At 40.0% G+C, this 17698-nt stretch overlaps 1 protein-coding gene across 1 annotated transcript in view; it reads right to left on the bottom strand.

Moving 5' to 3' along the window:
• LOC128640578 (ovostatin-like) overlaps window positions 1-17698 on the bottom strand; it is a 242508-nt gene that overhangs the window by 93928 nt on the left and 130882 nt on the right. Inside the window, exon 26 of the mRNA XM_053693049.1 lies at window positions 2070-2144. Coding sequence (XP_053549024.1) covers window positions 2070-2144 — 75 coding nt within the window. The remainder of the gene's footprint in view (window positions 1-2069; window positions 2145-17698) is intronic.

Below are 17698 nucleotides of genomic sequence, written 5' to 3'. Positions count from 1 at the left end.
GGTGTGGTCTAATGACATCAACACCCTATATCAGGTGTGCATAATTATTAGGCAACTTCCTTTCCTTTGGTAAAATGGGTCAAAAGAAGGACTTGACAGGCTCAGAAAAGTCAAAAATAGTGAGATATCTTGCAGAGGGATGCAGCACTCTTAAAATTGCAAAGCTTCTGAAGCGTGATCATCGAACAATCAAGCGTTTCATTCAAAATAGTCAACAGGGTCGCAAGAAGTGTGTGGAAAAACCAAGGCGCAAAATAACTGCCCATGAACTGAGAAAAGTCAAGCGTGCAGCTGCCAAGATGCCACTTGCCACCAGTTTGGCCATATTTCAGAGCTGCAACATCACTGGAGTGCCCAAAAGCACAAGGTGTGCAATACTCAGAGACATGGCCAAGGTAAGAAAGGCTGAAAGACGACCACCACTGAACAAGACACACAAGCTGAAACGTCAAGACTGGGCCAAGAAATATCTCAAGACTGATTTTTCTAAGGTTTTATGGACTGATGAAATGAGAGTGAGTCTTGATGGGCCAGATGGATGGGCCCGTGGCTGGATTGGTAAAGGGCAGAGAACTCCAGTCCGACTCAGACGCCAGCAAGGTGGAGGTGGAGTACTGGTTTGGGCTGGTATCATCAAAGATGAGCTTGTGGGGCCTTTTCAGGTTGAGGATGGAGTCAAGCTCAACTCCCAGTCCTACTGCCAGTTTCTGGAAGACACCTTCTTCAAGCAGTGGTACAGGAAGAAGTCTGCATCCTTCAAGAAAAACATGATTTTCATGCAGGACAATGCTCCATCACACGCGTCCAAGTACTCCACAGCGTGGCTGGCAAGAAAGGGTATAAAAGAAGAAAATCTAATGAGATGGCCTCCTTGTTCACCTGATCTGAACCCCATTGAGAACCTGTGGTCCATTATCAAATGTGAGATTTACAAGGAGGGAAAACAGTACACCTCTCTGAACAGTGTCTGGGAGGCTGTGGTTGCTGCTGCACGCAATGTTGATGGTGAACAGATCAAAACACTGACAGAATCCATGGATGGCAGGCTTTTGAGTGTCCTTGCAAAGAAAGGTGGCTATATTGGTCACTGATTTGTTTTTGTTTTGTTTTTGAATGTCAGAAATGTATATTTGTGAATGTTGAGATGTTATATTGGTTTCACTGGTAAAAATAAATAATTGAAATGGGTATATATTTGTTTTTTGTTAAGTTGCCTAATAATTATGCACAGTAATAGTCACCTGCACACACAGATATCCCCCTAAAATAGCTATAACTAAAAACAAACTAAAAACTACTTCCAAAACTATTCAGCTTTGATATTAATGAGTTTTTTGGGTTCATTGAGAACATGGTTGTTGTTCAATAATAAAATGAATCCTCAAAAATACAACTTGCCTAATAATTCTGCACTCCCTGTATATATATATACACATACACACACACACATTTTATATATATATATATATATATATATATATATATATATATATATATATATATATATATATATATATATATATATATATATATATATCCCATGACTGGCCAGTATGATACACTGTATAATGTTACCCCAAGGCTGGGCAGTATGATACACTGTATACTGTTACCCCATGGCTGAGAAGTATGATACAGTGTATACTGTTACCCCATGACTGGGCAGTATGATACACTGTATACTGTTACCCCATGGCTGGGAAGTATGATACACTGTATACTGTTACCCCATGGCTGAGAAGTATGATACAGTGTATACTGTTACCCCATGGCTGGGCAGTATGATACACTGTATACTGTTACCTCATGACTGGGCAGTATGATACAGTGTATACTGTTACCTCATGACTGGGCAGTATGATATAGTGCATACTATTACCCCATGACTGGGCAGTATGATACGCTGTATACTGTTACCCCATGGCTGGGCAGTATGATACCCTGTATACTGTTACCCCATGGCTGGGCAGTATGATACCCTGTATACTGTTATCCCATGACTGGGCAGAGTGATATATTAGGAGTGGTCCTATACAATATGACACATGTCAGTGCTGCACATTACTCACCGACAGACTGTAATTTGACTCCAGCAGAGCAATGCTGAGGTAAGCCGTGAAGCTGACAGAATCATCAACATCCCCCTGTGTAATATAACAAGATGAGAGATTAGGCCCAGCGCACAATCATCTTAATGCGCCCTCAATTAATTGCACAATCATCTTAATGCACCCTCAACTTATCACACAATCAGCTTAATGCGCCCTCAACTTATCACACAATCAGCTTAAAGGGACAGTCTAGGCCAAAATAAACTTTCATGATTCAGATAGAGCATGCAATTTTAAACAATTTTCCAATTTACTTTTATCACCAATTTTGCGTTGTTCTCTTGGTATTCTTAGTTGAAAGCTTAACCTAGGAGGTTCATATGCTAATTTCTTAGACCTTGAAGCCCACCTCTTTTAGATTGCATTTTAACAGTTTTTCACCACTAGAGGGTGTTAGTTCACGTATTTGATATAGATAACACTGTGCTCGTGCATGAGAAGTTATCTGGGAGCAGGCACTGATTGGCTAGACCGCAAGTCTGTCAAAAGAACTGTAAAAAGGGGCAGTTTGCAGAGGTTTAGATACAAGATAATCACAGAGGTTAAAAGTATATTATTATAACTGTGTTGGTTATGCAAAACTGGGAAATGGGTAATAAAGGGATTATCTATCTTTTAAATCAATAAAAATTCTGGTGTAGACTGTCCCTTTAATGCGCCCTCAACTTATTACACAATCATCTTAATGCGCCCTCAATTTATTGCACAATCATCTTAATGCTCCCTCAACTTATCACACAATCAGCTTAATGCGCCCTCAACTTATCACACAATCAGCTTAATGCACCCTCAACTTATTAACACAATCAGATTAATGCGCCCTTAACTTATCACACAATAAGCTTAATGTGCCCTCAACTTATCACACAATAAGCTTAATGCGCCCTCAACTTATCACACAATCAGCTTAATGCACCCTCAACTTATCACACAATCAGTTTAATGCACCCTCAACTTATCACACAATAAGCTTAATGCGCCCTCAACTTATCACACAATCAGCTTAATGCGCCCTCAACTTATCACACAATAAGCTTAATGTGCCCTCAACTTATCACACAATAAGCTTAATGCGCCCTCAACTTATCACACAATAAGCTTAATGCGCCCTCAACTTATCACACAATAAGCTTAATGCGGCCTCAACTTATCACACAATCAGCTTAATGCACCCTCAACTTATCACACATTCAGCTTAATGCACCCTCAACTTATTAACACAATCAGATTAATGCGCCCTTAACTTATCACACAATCATCTTAATACGCCCTCAACTTATCACACAATCAGATTAATGCGCCCTCAACTTATCACACAATCAGCTTAATGCGCCCTCAACTTATCACACAATCAGCTTAATGCGCCCTCAACTTATCACACAATCAGCTTAATGCACCCTCAACTTATCACACAATCAGCTTAATGCGCCCTCAACTTATCACACAATCATCTTAATGCGCCCTAAACTTATCACACAATCATCTTAATGCGCCCTCAACTTATCACACAATCATCTTAATGCGCCCTCAACTTATCACACAATAAGCTTAATGCGCCCTCAACTTATCACACAATCATCTTAATGCGCCCTCAACTTATCACACAATAAGCTTAATGCGCCCTCAACTTATCACACAATCAGCTTAATGTGCCCTCAACTTATCACACAATCTTATTAATGCGCCCTCAACTTATCACACAATAAGCTTAATGCGCCCTCAACTTATCACACAATCAGCTTAATGTGCCCTCAACTTATCACACAATCTTATTAATGCGCCCTCAACTTATCACACAATCAGCTTAATGCACCCTCAACTTATCACACAATCAGCTTAATGCACCCTCAACTTATCACACAATCAGATTAATGCGCCCTCAACTTATCACACAATCAGCTTAATGCACCCTCAACTTATCACACAGTCAGATTAATGCGCCCTCAACTTATCACACAATCTTATTAATGCGCCCTCAACTTATCACACAATCAGCTTAATGCACCCTCAACTTATCACACAATAAGCTTAATGCGCCCTCAACTTATCACACAATCATCTTAATGCGCCCTCAACTTATCACACAATAAGCTTAATGCGCCCTCAACTTATCACACAATAAGCTTAATGCACCCTCAACTTATCACACAATCAGATTAATGCGCCCTCAACTTATCACACAATAAGCTAAATGCGCCCTCAACTTATCACACAATCAGCTTAATGCGCCCTCAACTTATCACACAATAAGCTTAATGTGCCCTCAACTTATCACACAATCAGATTAATGCGCCCTTAACTTATCACACAATCAGCTTAATGCACCCTCAATTTATCACACAATCAGCTTAATGCACCTTCAACTATCACACAATCAGCTTAATGCGCCCACAACTTATCACACAATAAGCTAAATGCACCCTCAACTTATCACACAATAAGCTTAATGTGCCCTCAACTTATCACACAATAAGCATAATGCGTCCTCAACTTATCACACAATAAGCATAATGCGCCCTCAACTTATCACACAATAAGCTTAATGCGTCCTCAACTTATCACACAATAAGCATAATGCACACTCAACTTATCACACAATAAGCTTAATGTGCCCTCAACTTATCACACAATAAGCTTAATGCGCCCTCATCTTATCACACAATAAGCTTAATGCGCCCTCAACTTATCACACAATCAGCTTAATGCGCCCTCAACTTATCACACAATCAGCTTAATGAACCCTCAATTTATTGCACAATCATCTTAATGCTCCCTCAACTTATCACACAATCAGCTTAATGCGCCCTCAACTTATCACACAATCAGCTTAATGCGCCCTCAACTTATCACACAATCAGCCTAATGCGCCCTCAACTTATCACACAATCAGCTTAATGCACCCTCAACTTATCACACAATCAGATTAATGCGCCCTTAACTTATGACACAATCAGCTTAATGCGCCCTCAACTTATTACACAATAAGCTTAATGCGCCCTCAACTTATCACACAATAAGCTTAATGCACCCTCAACTTATCACACAATCAGATTAATGCGCCCTCAACTTATCACACAATAAGCTTAATGCACCCTCAACTTATCACACAATCAGCTTAATGCATTTTTTTTTTTTTCTTTAAAAAATGCCTTTAAATGAAATGGGATCTTAGTCACACAATATGATCATATTCTGCTAAGCCAGTCACCACTTACAAGGTGTCCCATAAAGACTGGTCCTATACTAACCAGTTTCCACACTGCAGCAAGTCATGTCTACACAGTGTGAAGCTTTCTAGCTTATTGAGTATATTTATCAGGAACACACCTGGGCTGGGTGGCGTGCAGTAACCAAAGGGGAGGGATGTGCACCAATATATTTTTTGTTGTTTTGTAATTGTTTTGGTCACTTTGGTAGCACTCCCACAATATGTGTGTTAAGATTAAACAGTCCTTTTGTGGTGTGCGTAACCAAAAAAACCCTTTGTTGTATTTCTTATCACACAATCACCTTAATGTGCCCTCAACTTATCACACAATAAGCTTAATGCGCCCTCAACTTATCACACAATCATCTTATTGCGCCCTCAACTTATCACACAATCATCTTAATGCACCCTCAACTTATCACACAATCAGCTTAATGCACCCTCAATTTATCACACAATCATCTTAATGCGCCCTCAACTTATCATACAATCAGCTTAATGCGCCCTCAACTTATCACATAATTAGCTTAATGCGCCCTCAACTTATCACACAATCAGCTTAATGCACCCTCAACTTATCACACAATCATCTTAATGCGCCCTCAACTTATCACACAATTAGCTTAATGCCCCTTCAACTTATCACACAATCAGCTTAATGCACCCTCAACTATCACACAATCAGCTTAATGTGCCCTCAACTTATCACACAATCAGCTTAATGCGCCCTCAACTTATCACACAATCATCTTAATGCGCCCTCAACTTATCACACAATAAGCTTAATGCGCCCTTAACTTATCCCACAATAAGCTTAATGCGCCCTCAACTTATCACACAATAAGCTTAATGCGCCCTCAACTTATCACACAATAAGCTTAATGCGCCCTCAACTTATCACACAATAAGCTAAATGCGCCCTCAACTTATCAAACAATCATCTTAATGCGCCCTCAACTTATCACACAATAAGCTAAATGCGCCCTCAACTTATCACACAATCATCTTAATGCGCCCTCAACCTATCACACAATCATCTTAATGCGCCCTCAACCTATCACACAATCATCTTAATGCGCCCTCAACTTATTACACAATAAGCTAAATGCGCCCTCAACTTATCACACAATCATCTTAATGCGCCCTCAACCTATCACCTAATCAGCTTAATGCACCCTCAACTTATCACACAATAAGCTTAATGCGCCCTCAACTTATCAAACAATCATCTTAATGCGCCCTCAACTTATCACACAATCATCTTAATGCGCCCTCAACTTATCACACAATCTTATTAATGCGCCCTTAACTTATCACACAATCATCTTAATGCGCCCTCAACTTAATGCGCCCTCAACTTATCACACAATCATCTTAATGCGCCCTCAACTTATCACACAATCATCTTAATGCGCCCTCAACTTATCACACAATCATCTTTATGCGCCCTCAACTTATCACACAATCATCTTAATGCACCCTCAACTTATCACACAATAAGCTTAATGCACCCTCAACTTATCACACAATAAGCTTAATGCGCCCTCAACTTATCACATAATAAGCTTAATGCGCCCTCAACTTATCCCACAATAAGCTTAATGCGCCCTCAACTTATCACACAATAAGCTTAATGTGCCCTCAACTTATCACACAATCATCTTAATGCGCCCTCAACTTATCACACAATCTTATTAATGCGCCCTCAATTTATCACACAATCATCTTAATGCGCCCTCAACTTATCACACAATCATCTTAATGCACCCTCAACTTATCCCACAATCATCTTAATGCGCCCTCAACTTATCACACAATCATCTTAATGCGCCCTCAACTTTTCACATAATTATCTTAATGTGCCCTCAACTTATCACACAATCACCTTAATGTGCCCTCAACTTATCACACAATCAGCTTAATGCGCCTTCAACTTCTCACACAATCATCTTAATGCACCCTCAACTTATCACACAATCAGCTTAATGCTCCCTCAACTTATCACACAATAAGCTTAATGCACCCTCAACTTATCACACAATCATCTTAATGCGCCCTCAACTTATCACACAATCTTAATGCGCCCTCAACTTATCACACAATCAGCTTAATGCACCCTCAATTTATCACACAATCATCTTAATGTGCCCTCAACTTATCACACAATCTTAATGCGCCCTCAACTTATCACACAATCAGCTTAATGCACCCTCAACTATCACACAATCAGCTTAATGCGCCCTCAACTTATCACACAATAAGCTTAATGCGCCCTCAACTTATCACACAATCAGCTTAATGCGCCCTCAACTTATCACACAATCAGCTTAATGCACCCTCAACTTATCCCACAATCATCTTAATGCGCCCTCAACTTATCACACAATCATCTTAATGCGCCCTCAACTTATCACACAATCATCTTAATGCGCCCTCAACTTATCCCACAATCATCTTAATGCGCCCTCAACTTATCACACAATAAGCTTAATGCGCCCTCATCTTATCCCACAATCATCTTAATGCGCCCTCAACTTATCACACAATCATCTTAATGCGCCCTCAACTTATCCCACAATCATCTTAATGCGCCCTCAACTTATCACACAATCATCTTAATGCGCCCTCAACTTATCTCACAATCATCTTAATGCGCCCTCAACTTATCACACAATCATCTTAATGCGCCCTCAACTTATCACACAATAAGCTTAATGCGCCCTCAACTTATCACACAACAAGCTTAATGCGCCCTCAACTTATCACACAATAAGCTTAATGCGCCCTTAACTTATCCCACAATAACCTTAATGTGCCCTCAACTTATCACACAATAAGCTTAATGCGCCCTCAACTTATCACACAATAAGCTTAATGCGCCCTCAACTTATCAAACAATCATCTTAATTCGCCCTCAACTTATCACACAATAAGCTTAATGTGCCCTCAACTTATCACACAATCATCTTAATGCGCCCTCAACTTATCACACAATCATCTTAATGCGCCCTCAACTTATCACACAATCATCTTAATGCGCCCTCAACTTTTCACACAATCATCTTAATGCGCCCTCAACTTTTCACATAATTATCTTAATGCGCCCTCAACTTATCACACAATCACCTTAATGTGCCCTCAACTTATCACACAATTAGCTTAATGCACCCTAAACTTATCACACAATCATGTTATTGCGCCCTCAACTTATCACACAATCATCTTAATGCGCCCTCAACTTTTAACACAATCATCTTAATGCGCCCTCAACTTATCACACAATCAGCTTAATGCTCCCTCAACTTATCACACAATAAGCTTAATGCGCCCTCAACTTATCACACAATCATCTTAATGCGCCCTCAACTTATCACACAATCAGCTTAATGCGCCCTCAATTTATCACACAATCATCTTAATGCGCCCTCAACTTATCACACAATTAGCTTAATGCGCCCTCAATTTATCACACAATCATCTTAATGCGCCCTCAACTTATCACACAATTAGCTTAATGCGCCCTCAACTTATCACACAATTAGCTTAATGCGCCCTCAACTTATCACACAATTAGCTTAATGCGCCCTCAACTTATCACACAATCAGCTTAATGCGCCCTCAACTTATCACACAATCAGCTTAATGCGCCCTCAACTTATCACACAATCAGATTAATGCGCCCTCAACTTATAACACAATCAGCTTAATGCGCCCTCAACTTATCACACAATCAGATTAATGCGCCCTCAACTTATAACACAATCAGCTTAATGCGCCCTCAACTTATAACACAATCAGCTTAATGCGCCCTCAACTTATTACACAATAAGTTTAATGCGCCCTCAACTTATCACACAATAAGTTTAATGCGCCCTCAACTTATCACACATTAAGCTTAATGCGCCCTCAACTTATAACACAATCAGCTTAATGCGCCCTCAACTTATCACACAATAAGTTTAATGCGCCCTCAACTTATCACACAATAAGCTTAATGCGCCCTCAACTTATCACACAACAAGCTTAATGCGCCCTCAACTTATCACACAATCAGATTAATGCGCCCTTAACTTATCCCACAATCACCCTAATGCGCCCTCAACTTATCACACAATAAGCTTAATGCGCCCTTAACTTATCCCACAATAAGCTTAAAGGGCCATAATACCCAAATGTTTAAACACTTGAAAGTGATGCAGCATAGCTGTAAAAAGCTGTCTAGAAAATATCACCTGAACATCTCTATGTAAAAAAGAAAGATATTTTACCTCAAAAGTTCCTCAGTAGCCACCTCCCATTGTAAAGGATTTCTAAGCAGCATTTTTGTGTGTCTGTCCTAGAACAGCAGAAGGGATGAGCATTGTGCACTCTCATATTATTTCACCAATCAGGTAAAGGAAGCTTACTATGAAATCTCATGAGGGTTAAGTCAAATCTCATGAGATCACAGTAAAAGTTCATGACCTCAGCACTGCTGATGCTGATTGGCTGCTGTTCATTTCTTCATTTTTTTTTATTTTTTTACCTGCAGCTGGGAGCAGGTAAGTATAACTTTTTACACAGAACTTACTCTGCTGAGCTGAGGAGATTGTGAGGTAAAAATATCTTCCTTTTTTACATAGAGATGCTCAGGTGATATTTTCCTGTCAGCTTTTTACAGTTATACTGCATCAGTTTCAAGTAATTTAGCATATGAGTAATATGTCCCTTTAATGCGCCCTCAACTTATCACACAATAAGCTTAATGCGCCCTCAACTTAACAAACAATCATCTTAATGCGCCCTCAACTTATCCCACAATCAGCTTAATGAGCCCTCAACTTATCACACAATCAGCTTAATGCGCCCTCAACTTATCACACAATCATCTTAATGCGCCCTCAACTTATCACATAATTATCTTAATGCGCCCTCAACTTATCACACAATCACCTTAATGTGCCCTCAACTTATCACACAATCTTAATGCGCCCTCAACTTATCACACAATCATCTTAATGCACCCTCAACTTATCACATAATCATCTTAATGCTCCCTCAACTTATCACACAATCATCTTAATGCTCCCTCAACTTATCACACAATCATCTTAATGCTCCCTCAACTTATCACACAATCAGCTTAATGCGCCCTCAACTTATCACACAATCAGCTTAATGCGCCCTCAACTTATCCCACCATAAGCTTAATGCGCCCTCAACTTATCCCACAATAAGCTTAATGCGCCCTCAACTTATCACACAATCAGCTTAATGCGCCCTCAACTTATCACACAATCAGCTTAATGCGTCCTCAACTTATCACACAATCAGCTTAATGCGCTCTCAACTTATCACACAATCATATTATTGCGCCCTCAACTTATCACACAATCATCTTAATGCGCCCTCAACTTATCACACAATCAGCTTAATGCGCCCTCAACTTATCACACAATCATCTTAATTCGCCCTCAACTTATCACACAATCAGCTTAATGTGCCCTCAACTTATCCCACCATAAGCTTAATGCGCCCTCAACTTATCCCACAATAAGCTTAATGCGCCCTCAACTTATCACACAATCAGCTTAATGCGCCCTCAACTTATCACACAATCAGCTTAATGCGCCCTCAACTTATCACACAATCAGCTTAATGCGCCCTCAACTTATCACACAATCATATTATTGCGCCCTCAACTTATCACACAATCATCTTAATGCGCCCTCAACTTATCACACAATCAGCTTAATGCGCCCTCAACTTATCACACAATCAGCTTAATGCGCCCTCAACTTATCACACAATCAGCTTAATGTGCCCTCAACTTATCACACAATCAGCTTAATGCGCCCTCAAATTATCACACAATCAGCTTAATGCGCCCTCAAATTATCACATAATTATCTTAATGCGCCCTCAACTTATCACACAAAAAGCTTAATGCACTCTCAAATTATCACACAATAAGCTTAATGCGCCCTCAACTTATCACACAATCAGCTTAATGCACCCTCAAATTATCACACAATAAGCTTAATGCGCCCTCAACTTATCACACAATAAGCTTAATGCGCCCTCAACTTATCACACAATCAGCTTAATGCACCCTCAACTTATCACACAATCAGCCTAATGTGCCCTCAACTTATCACACAATCACCTTAATGTGCCCTCAACTTATCACACAATAAGCTTAATGCACCCTCAACTTATCACACAATCAGCTTAATGCACCCTCAACTTATCACATAATCAGCCTAATGTGCCCTCAACTTATCACACAATCACCTTAATGTGCCCTCAACTTATCACACAATAAGCTAAATGCTTAAGATTAATGCGCCCTCATCTTATCACACAATCTTATTAATGCGCCCTCAACTTATAAAACAATCAGCTTAATGCGCCCTCAACTTATCACACAATCAGCTTAATGCGCCCTCAACTTATCACACAATCAGCTTAATGCGCCCTCAACTTATCACACAATAAGCTAAATGCGCCCTCAACTTATCACGCAATCATCTTAATGCACCCTCAACTATCACACAGAGAGCTTAATGCGCCCTCAACTTATCACACAATTATCTTAATGCGCCCTCAACTTATCACACAATCAGCTTAATGCGCCCTCAACTTATCACACAATCAGCTTAATGCCCCCTTAACTTATCACACAATCAGATTAATGCGCCCTCAACTTAACACACAATCAGCCTAATGTGCCCTCAACTTATCACATAATCATCTTAATGAGCCCTCAACTTATCACACAATAAGCTTAATGTGCCCTCAATTTACCACACAATCAGCTTAATGCGCCCTCAAATTATTACACAATCTTATTAATGCGCCCTCAACTTATAACACAATCAGCTTAATGCGCCCTCAACTTATCACACAATCAGATTAATGCGCCCTCAACTTATCACACAATCAGCCTAATGCGCCCTCAACTTATCACACAATCATCTTAATGAGCCCTCAACTTATCAAACAATAAGCTTAATGCGCCCTCAATTTATCACACAATCTGCTTAATGCGCCCTCAACTTATCACACAATCAGCTTAATGCGCCCTCAACTTATAACACAATCAGCATAATGCGCCCTCAACTTATCACACAATAAGCTTAATGCGCCCTCAACTTATCACGCAATCATCTTAATGCACCCTCAACTATCACACAGAAAGCTTAATGCGCCCTCAACTTATCACACAATCATCTTAATGCGCCCTCAACTTATCACACAATCAGCTTAATGCGCCCTCAACTTATCACACAATCAGCTTAATGCGCCCTCAACTTATCACACAACCTTATTAATACGCCCCCAACTTATCACACAATCAGCTTAATGCGTCCTCAACTTATCACACAATCATCTTAATGCGCCCTCAACTTAATGCGCCCTCAACTTATCACACAATCAGATTAATGCACCCTCAACTTATCACACAATCAGATTAATGCGCCCTCAACTTATCACACAATCAGCTTAATGAGCCCTCATCTTATCACACAATCTTATTAATGCGCCCTCAACTTATAAAACAATCAGCTTAATGCACCCTCAACTTATCACACAATCAGCTTAATGCGCCCTTAACTTATCACACAATCAGCTTAATGCGCCCTCAACTTATCACACAATAAGCTTAATGCGCCCTCAACTTATCACGCAATCATCTTAATACACCCTCAACTATCACACAGAAAGCTTAATGCGCCCTCAACTTATCACACAATCATCTTAATGCGCCCTCAACTTATCACACAATCAGCTTAATGCGCCCTCAACTTATCACACAATAAGCGTAATGCGCCCTCAACTTATCACACAATCAGATTAATGCGCCCTCAACTTATCACACAATCAGCCTAATGCGCCCTCAACTTATCACACAATCAGCTTAATGCGCCCTCAACTTATTACACAATCTTATTTATGCGCCCTCAACTTATAACACAATCAGCTTAATGTGCCCTCAACTTATCACACAATCAGATTAATGCGCCCTCAACTTATCAGACAATCAGCCTAATGCGCCCTCAACTTATCACACAATCATCTTAATGAGCCCTCAACTTATCACACAATAAGCTTAATGCGCCCTCAATTTATCACACAATCTGCTTAATGCGCCCTCAACTTATCACACAATCAGCTTAATGTGCCCTCAACTTATAACACAATCAGCTTAATGCGCCCTCAACTTATCACGCAATCATCTTAATGCACCCTCAACTATCACACAGAAAGCTTAATGCGCCCTCAACTTATCACACAATCATCTTAATGCGCCCTCAACTTATCACACAATCAGCTTAATGCGCCCTCAACTTATCACACAATCAGCTTAATGCGCCCTCAACTTATCACACAATCTTATTAATGCGCCCTCAATTTATCACACAATCAGCTTAATGCGTCCTCAACTTATCACACAATCACCTTAATGCTTCTTCAACTTAATGCGCCCTCAACTTATCACACAATCAGATTAATGCACCCTCAACTTATCACACAATCAGATTAATGCGCCCTCAACTTATCACACAATCAGCTTAATGCGCCCTCATCTTATCACACAATCTTATTAATGCGCCCTCAACTTATAAAACAATCAGCTTAATGCGCCCTCAACTTATCACACAATCAGCTTAATGCGCCCTCAACTTATCACACAATCAGCTTAATGCACCCTCAACTTATCACACAATAAGCTTAATGCACCCTCAACTTATCACGCAATCATCTTAATGCACCCTCAACTATCACACAGAAAGCTTAATGCGCCCTCAACTTATCACACAATCATCTTAATGCGCCCTCAACTTATCACACAATCAGATTAATGCGCCCTCAACTTATCACACAATCAGCCTAATGCGCCCTCAACTTATCACACAATCATCTTAATGAGCCCTCAACTTATCACACAATAAGCTTAATGTACCCTCAATTTATCACACAATCAGCTTAATGCGTCCTCAACTTATAACACAATCAGCTTAATGCGCCCTCAACTTATCACACAATCAGATTAATGTGCCCTCAACTTATCACACAATCAGCCTAATGCGCCCTCAACTTATCACACAATCATCTTAATGAGCCCTAAACTTATCACACAATAAGCTTAATGCGCCCTCAATTTATCACACAATCTGCTTAATGCGCCCTCAACTTATCACACAATCAGCTTAATGCGCCCTCAACTTATAACACAATTAGCTTAATGCGCCCTCAACTTATCACACAATAAGCTTAATGCGCCCTCAATTTATCACACAATCAGATTAATGCGCCCTGAACTTATCACACAATCAGATTAATGCGCCCTCAACTTATCACACAATCAGCTTAATGCGCCCTCAACTTATCACACAATCAGCTTAATGCGCCCCCAATTTATCACACAATCAGCTTAATGCGTCCTCAACTTATCACACAATCACCTTAATGCTTCTTCAACTTAATGCGCCCTCAACTTATCACACAATCAGATTAATGCACCCTCAACTTATCACACAATCAGATTAATGCGCCCTCAACTTATCACACAATCAGCTTAATGCGCCCTCATCTTATCACACAATCTTATTAATGCGCCCTCAACTTATAAAACAATCAGCTTAATGCGCCCTCAACTTATCACACAATCAGCTTAATGCGCCCTCAACTTATCACACAATCAGCTTAATGCACCCTCAACTTATCACACAATAAGCTTAATGCACCCTCAACTTATCACGCAATCATCTTAATGCACCCTCAACTATCACACAGAAAGCTTAATGCGCCCTCAACTTATCACACAATCATCTTAATGCGCCCTCAACTTATCACACAATCAGATTAATGCGCCCTCAACTTATCACACAATCAGCCTAATGCGCCCTCAACTTATCACACAATCATCTTAATGAGCCCTCAACTTATCACACAATAAGCTTAATGTACCCTCAATTTATCACACAATCAGCTTAATGCGTCCTCAACTTATAACACAATCAGCTTAATGCGCCCTCAACTTATCACACAATCAGATTAATGTGCCCTCAACTTATCACACAATCAGCCTAATGCGCCCTCAACTTATCACACAATCATCTTAATGAGCCCTAAACTTATCACACAATAAGCTTAATGCGCCCTCAATTTATCACACAATCTGCTTAATGCGCCCTCAACTTATCACACAATCAGCTTAATGCGCCCTCAACTTATAACACAATTAGCTTAATGCGCCCTCAACTTATCACACAATAAGCTTAATGCGCCCTCAATTTATCACACAATCAGATTAATGCGCCCTGAACTTATCACACAATCAGATTAATGCGCCCTCAACTTATCACACAATCAGCTTAATGCGCCCTCAACTTATCACACAATCAGCTTAATGCGCCCCCAATTTATCACACAATCAGCTTAATGCGCCCTCAACTTATCACACAATCATCTTAATGCACCCTCAACTTATCACACAATCATCTTAATGCGCCCTCAACTTATCACACAATAAGCTTAATGCGCCCTCAACTTATCACACAATCATCTTAATGCGCCCTCAACTTATCACACAATCATCTTAATGCGCCCTCAACTTATCACACAATAAGCTTAATGCGCCCTCAACTTATCCCACCATAAGCTTAATGCGCCCTCAACTTATCCCACAATAAGCTTAATGCGCCCTCAACTTATCACACAATCAGCTTAATGCGCCCTCAACTTATCACACAATCAGCTTAATGCGCCCTCAACTTATCACACAATCAGCTTAATGCGCCCTCAACTTATCACACAATCAGATTAATGCGCCCTCAACTTATCACACAATAAGCTTAATGCACCCTCAACTTATCACACAATCAGCTTAATCCGCCCTCAACTTATCACACAATCATCTTAATGCGCCCTCAACTTATCTCACAATCAGATTAATGGGCCCTCAATTTATCACACAATCAGATTAATGCGCCCTGAACTTATCACACAATCAGATTAATGCGCCCTCAACTTATCACACAATCAGCTTAATGCGCCCTCAACTTATCACACAATCAGCTTAATGCGCCCACAATTTATCACACAATCAGCTTAATGCGCCCTCAATTTATCACACAGTCAGATTAATGCGTCCTCAACTTATCACACAATCTTATTAATGCGCCCTTAACTTATCCCACAATCTTATTAATGCGCCCTCAACTTATCACACAATCATCTTAATGCGCCCTCAACTTATCACACAATCATCTTAATGCGCCCTCAACTTATCACACAATAAGCTTAATGCGCCCTCAACTTATCACACAATCAGCTTAATGCGCCCTCAACTTATCACACAATCTTATTAATGCGCCCTCAATTTATCACACTATCAGATTAATGCGCCCTCAAATTATCACATAATTTTCTTAATGCGCCCTCAACTTATCAAACAATCAGCTTAATGCACCCCCAACTTATCACACAATAAGCTTAATGCGCTTTCAACTTATCACACAATCAGCTTAATGCACCCTCAACTTATCACACAATCAGATTAATGCGCCCTCAACTTATCACACAATCAGCTTAATGCACCCTCAACTTATCACACAATCTTATTAATGCGCCCTCAATTTATCACACAATCAGCTTAATGCGCCCCCAACTTATCACACAATAAGCTTAATGCGCCCTCAACTTATCACACAATCAGCTTAATGCGCCCTCAACTTATCACACAATCAGCTTAATGCGCCCTCAATTTATCACACAATCAGATTAATGCGCCCTCAACTTATCACACAATCATCTTAATGCGCCCTCAACTTATCACACAATAAGCTTAATGCGCCCTCAACTTATCACACAATCATCTTAATGCGCCCTCAACTTATCACACAATAAACTTAAAGGGACACTGTACCCAAAAAATTTCTTTCGTGATTCAGATTGAGCATGAAATTTAAAGCAACTTTCTAATTTACTCCTATTATCAAATTTTCTTCATTCTCTTGGTATCTTTATTTGAAATGCAAGAATGTAAGCTTAGATGCCGGCCCATTTTTGGTGAACAACCTGGGTTGTCCTTGCTGATTGGTGGATAAATTCATCCACCAATAAAAAAAGTGCTGTCCAGAGTACTGAAACCAAAAAAAAGCTTAGATGCCTTCTTTTTCAAATAATGATAGCAAGAGAACGAAGAAAATTTGATAATAGGAGTAAATTAGAAAGTTGCTTAAAATTGCATGCTCTTTCTGAATTACAAAAGAAAAAAATTGGGTACAGTGTCCCTTTAATGCGCCCTCAACTTATCACACAATCATCTTAATGCGCCCTCAACTTATCACACAATAAGCTTAATGCGCCCTCAACTTATCACACAATCTTA

Source organism: Bombina bombina, chromosome 9 (assembly GCF_027579735.1).
Source record: "Bombina bombina isolate aBomBom1 chromosome 9, aBomBom1.pri, whole genome shotgun sequence".
Taxonomy (NCBI): Eukaryota; Metazoa; Chordata; class Amphibia; order Anura; family Bombinatoridae; genus Bombina; species Bombina bombina.
The sequence above is the reverse complement of the archived record's forward strand: the minus strand, read 5'-3'. Positions and strand labels throughout refer to the sequence as shown.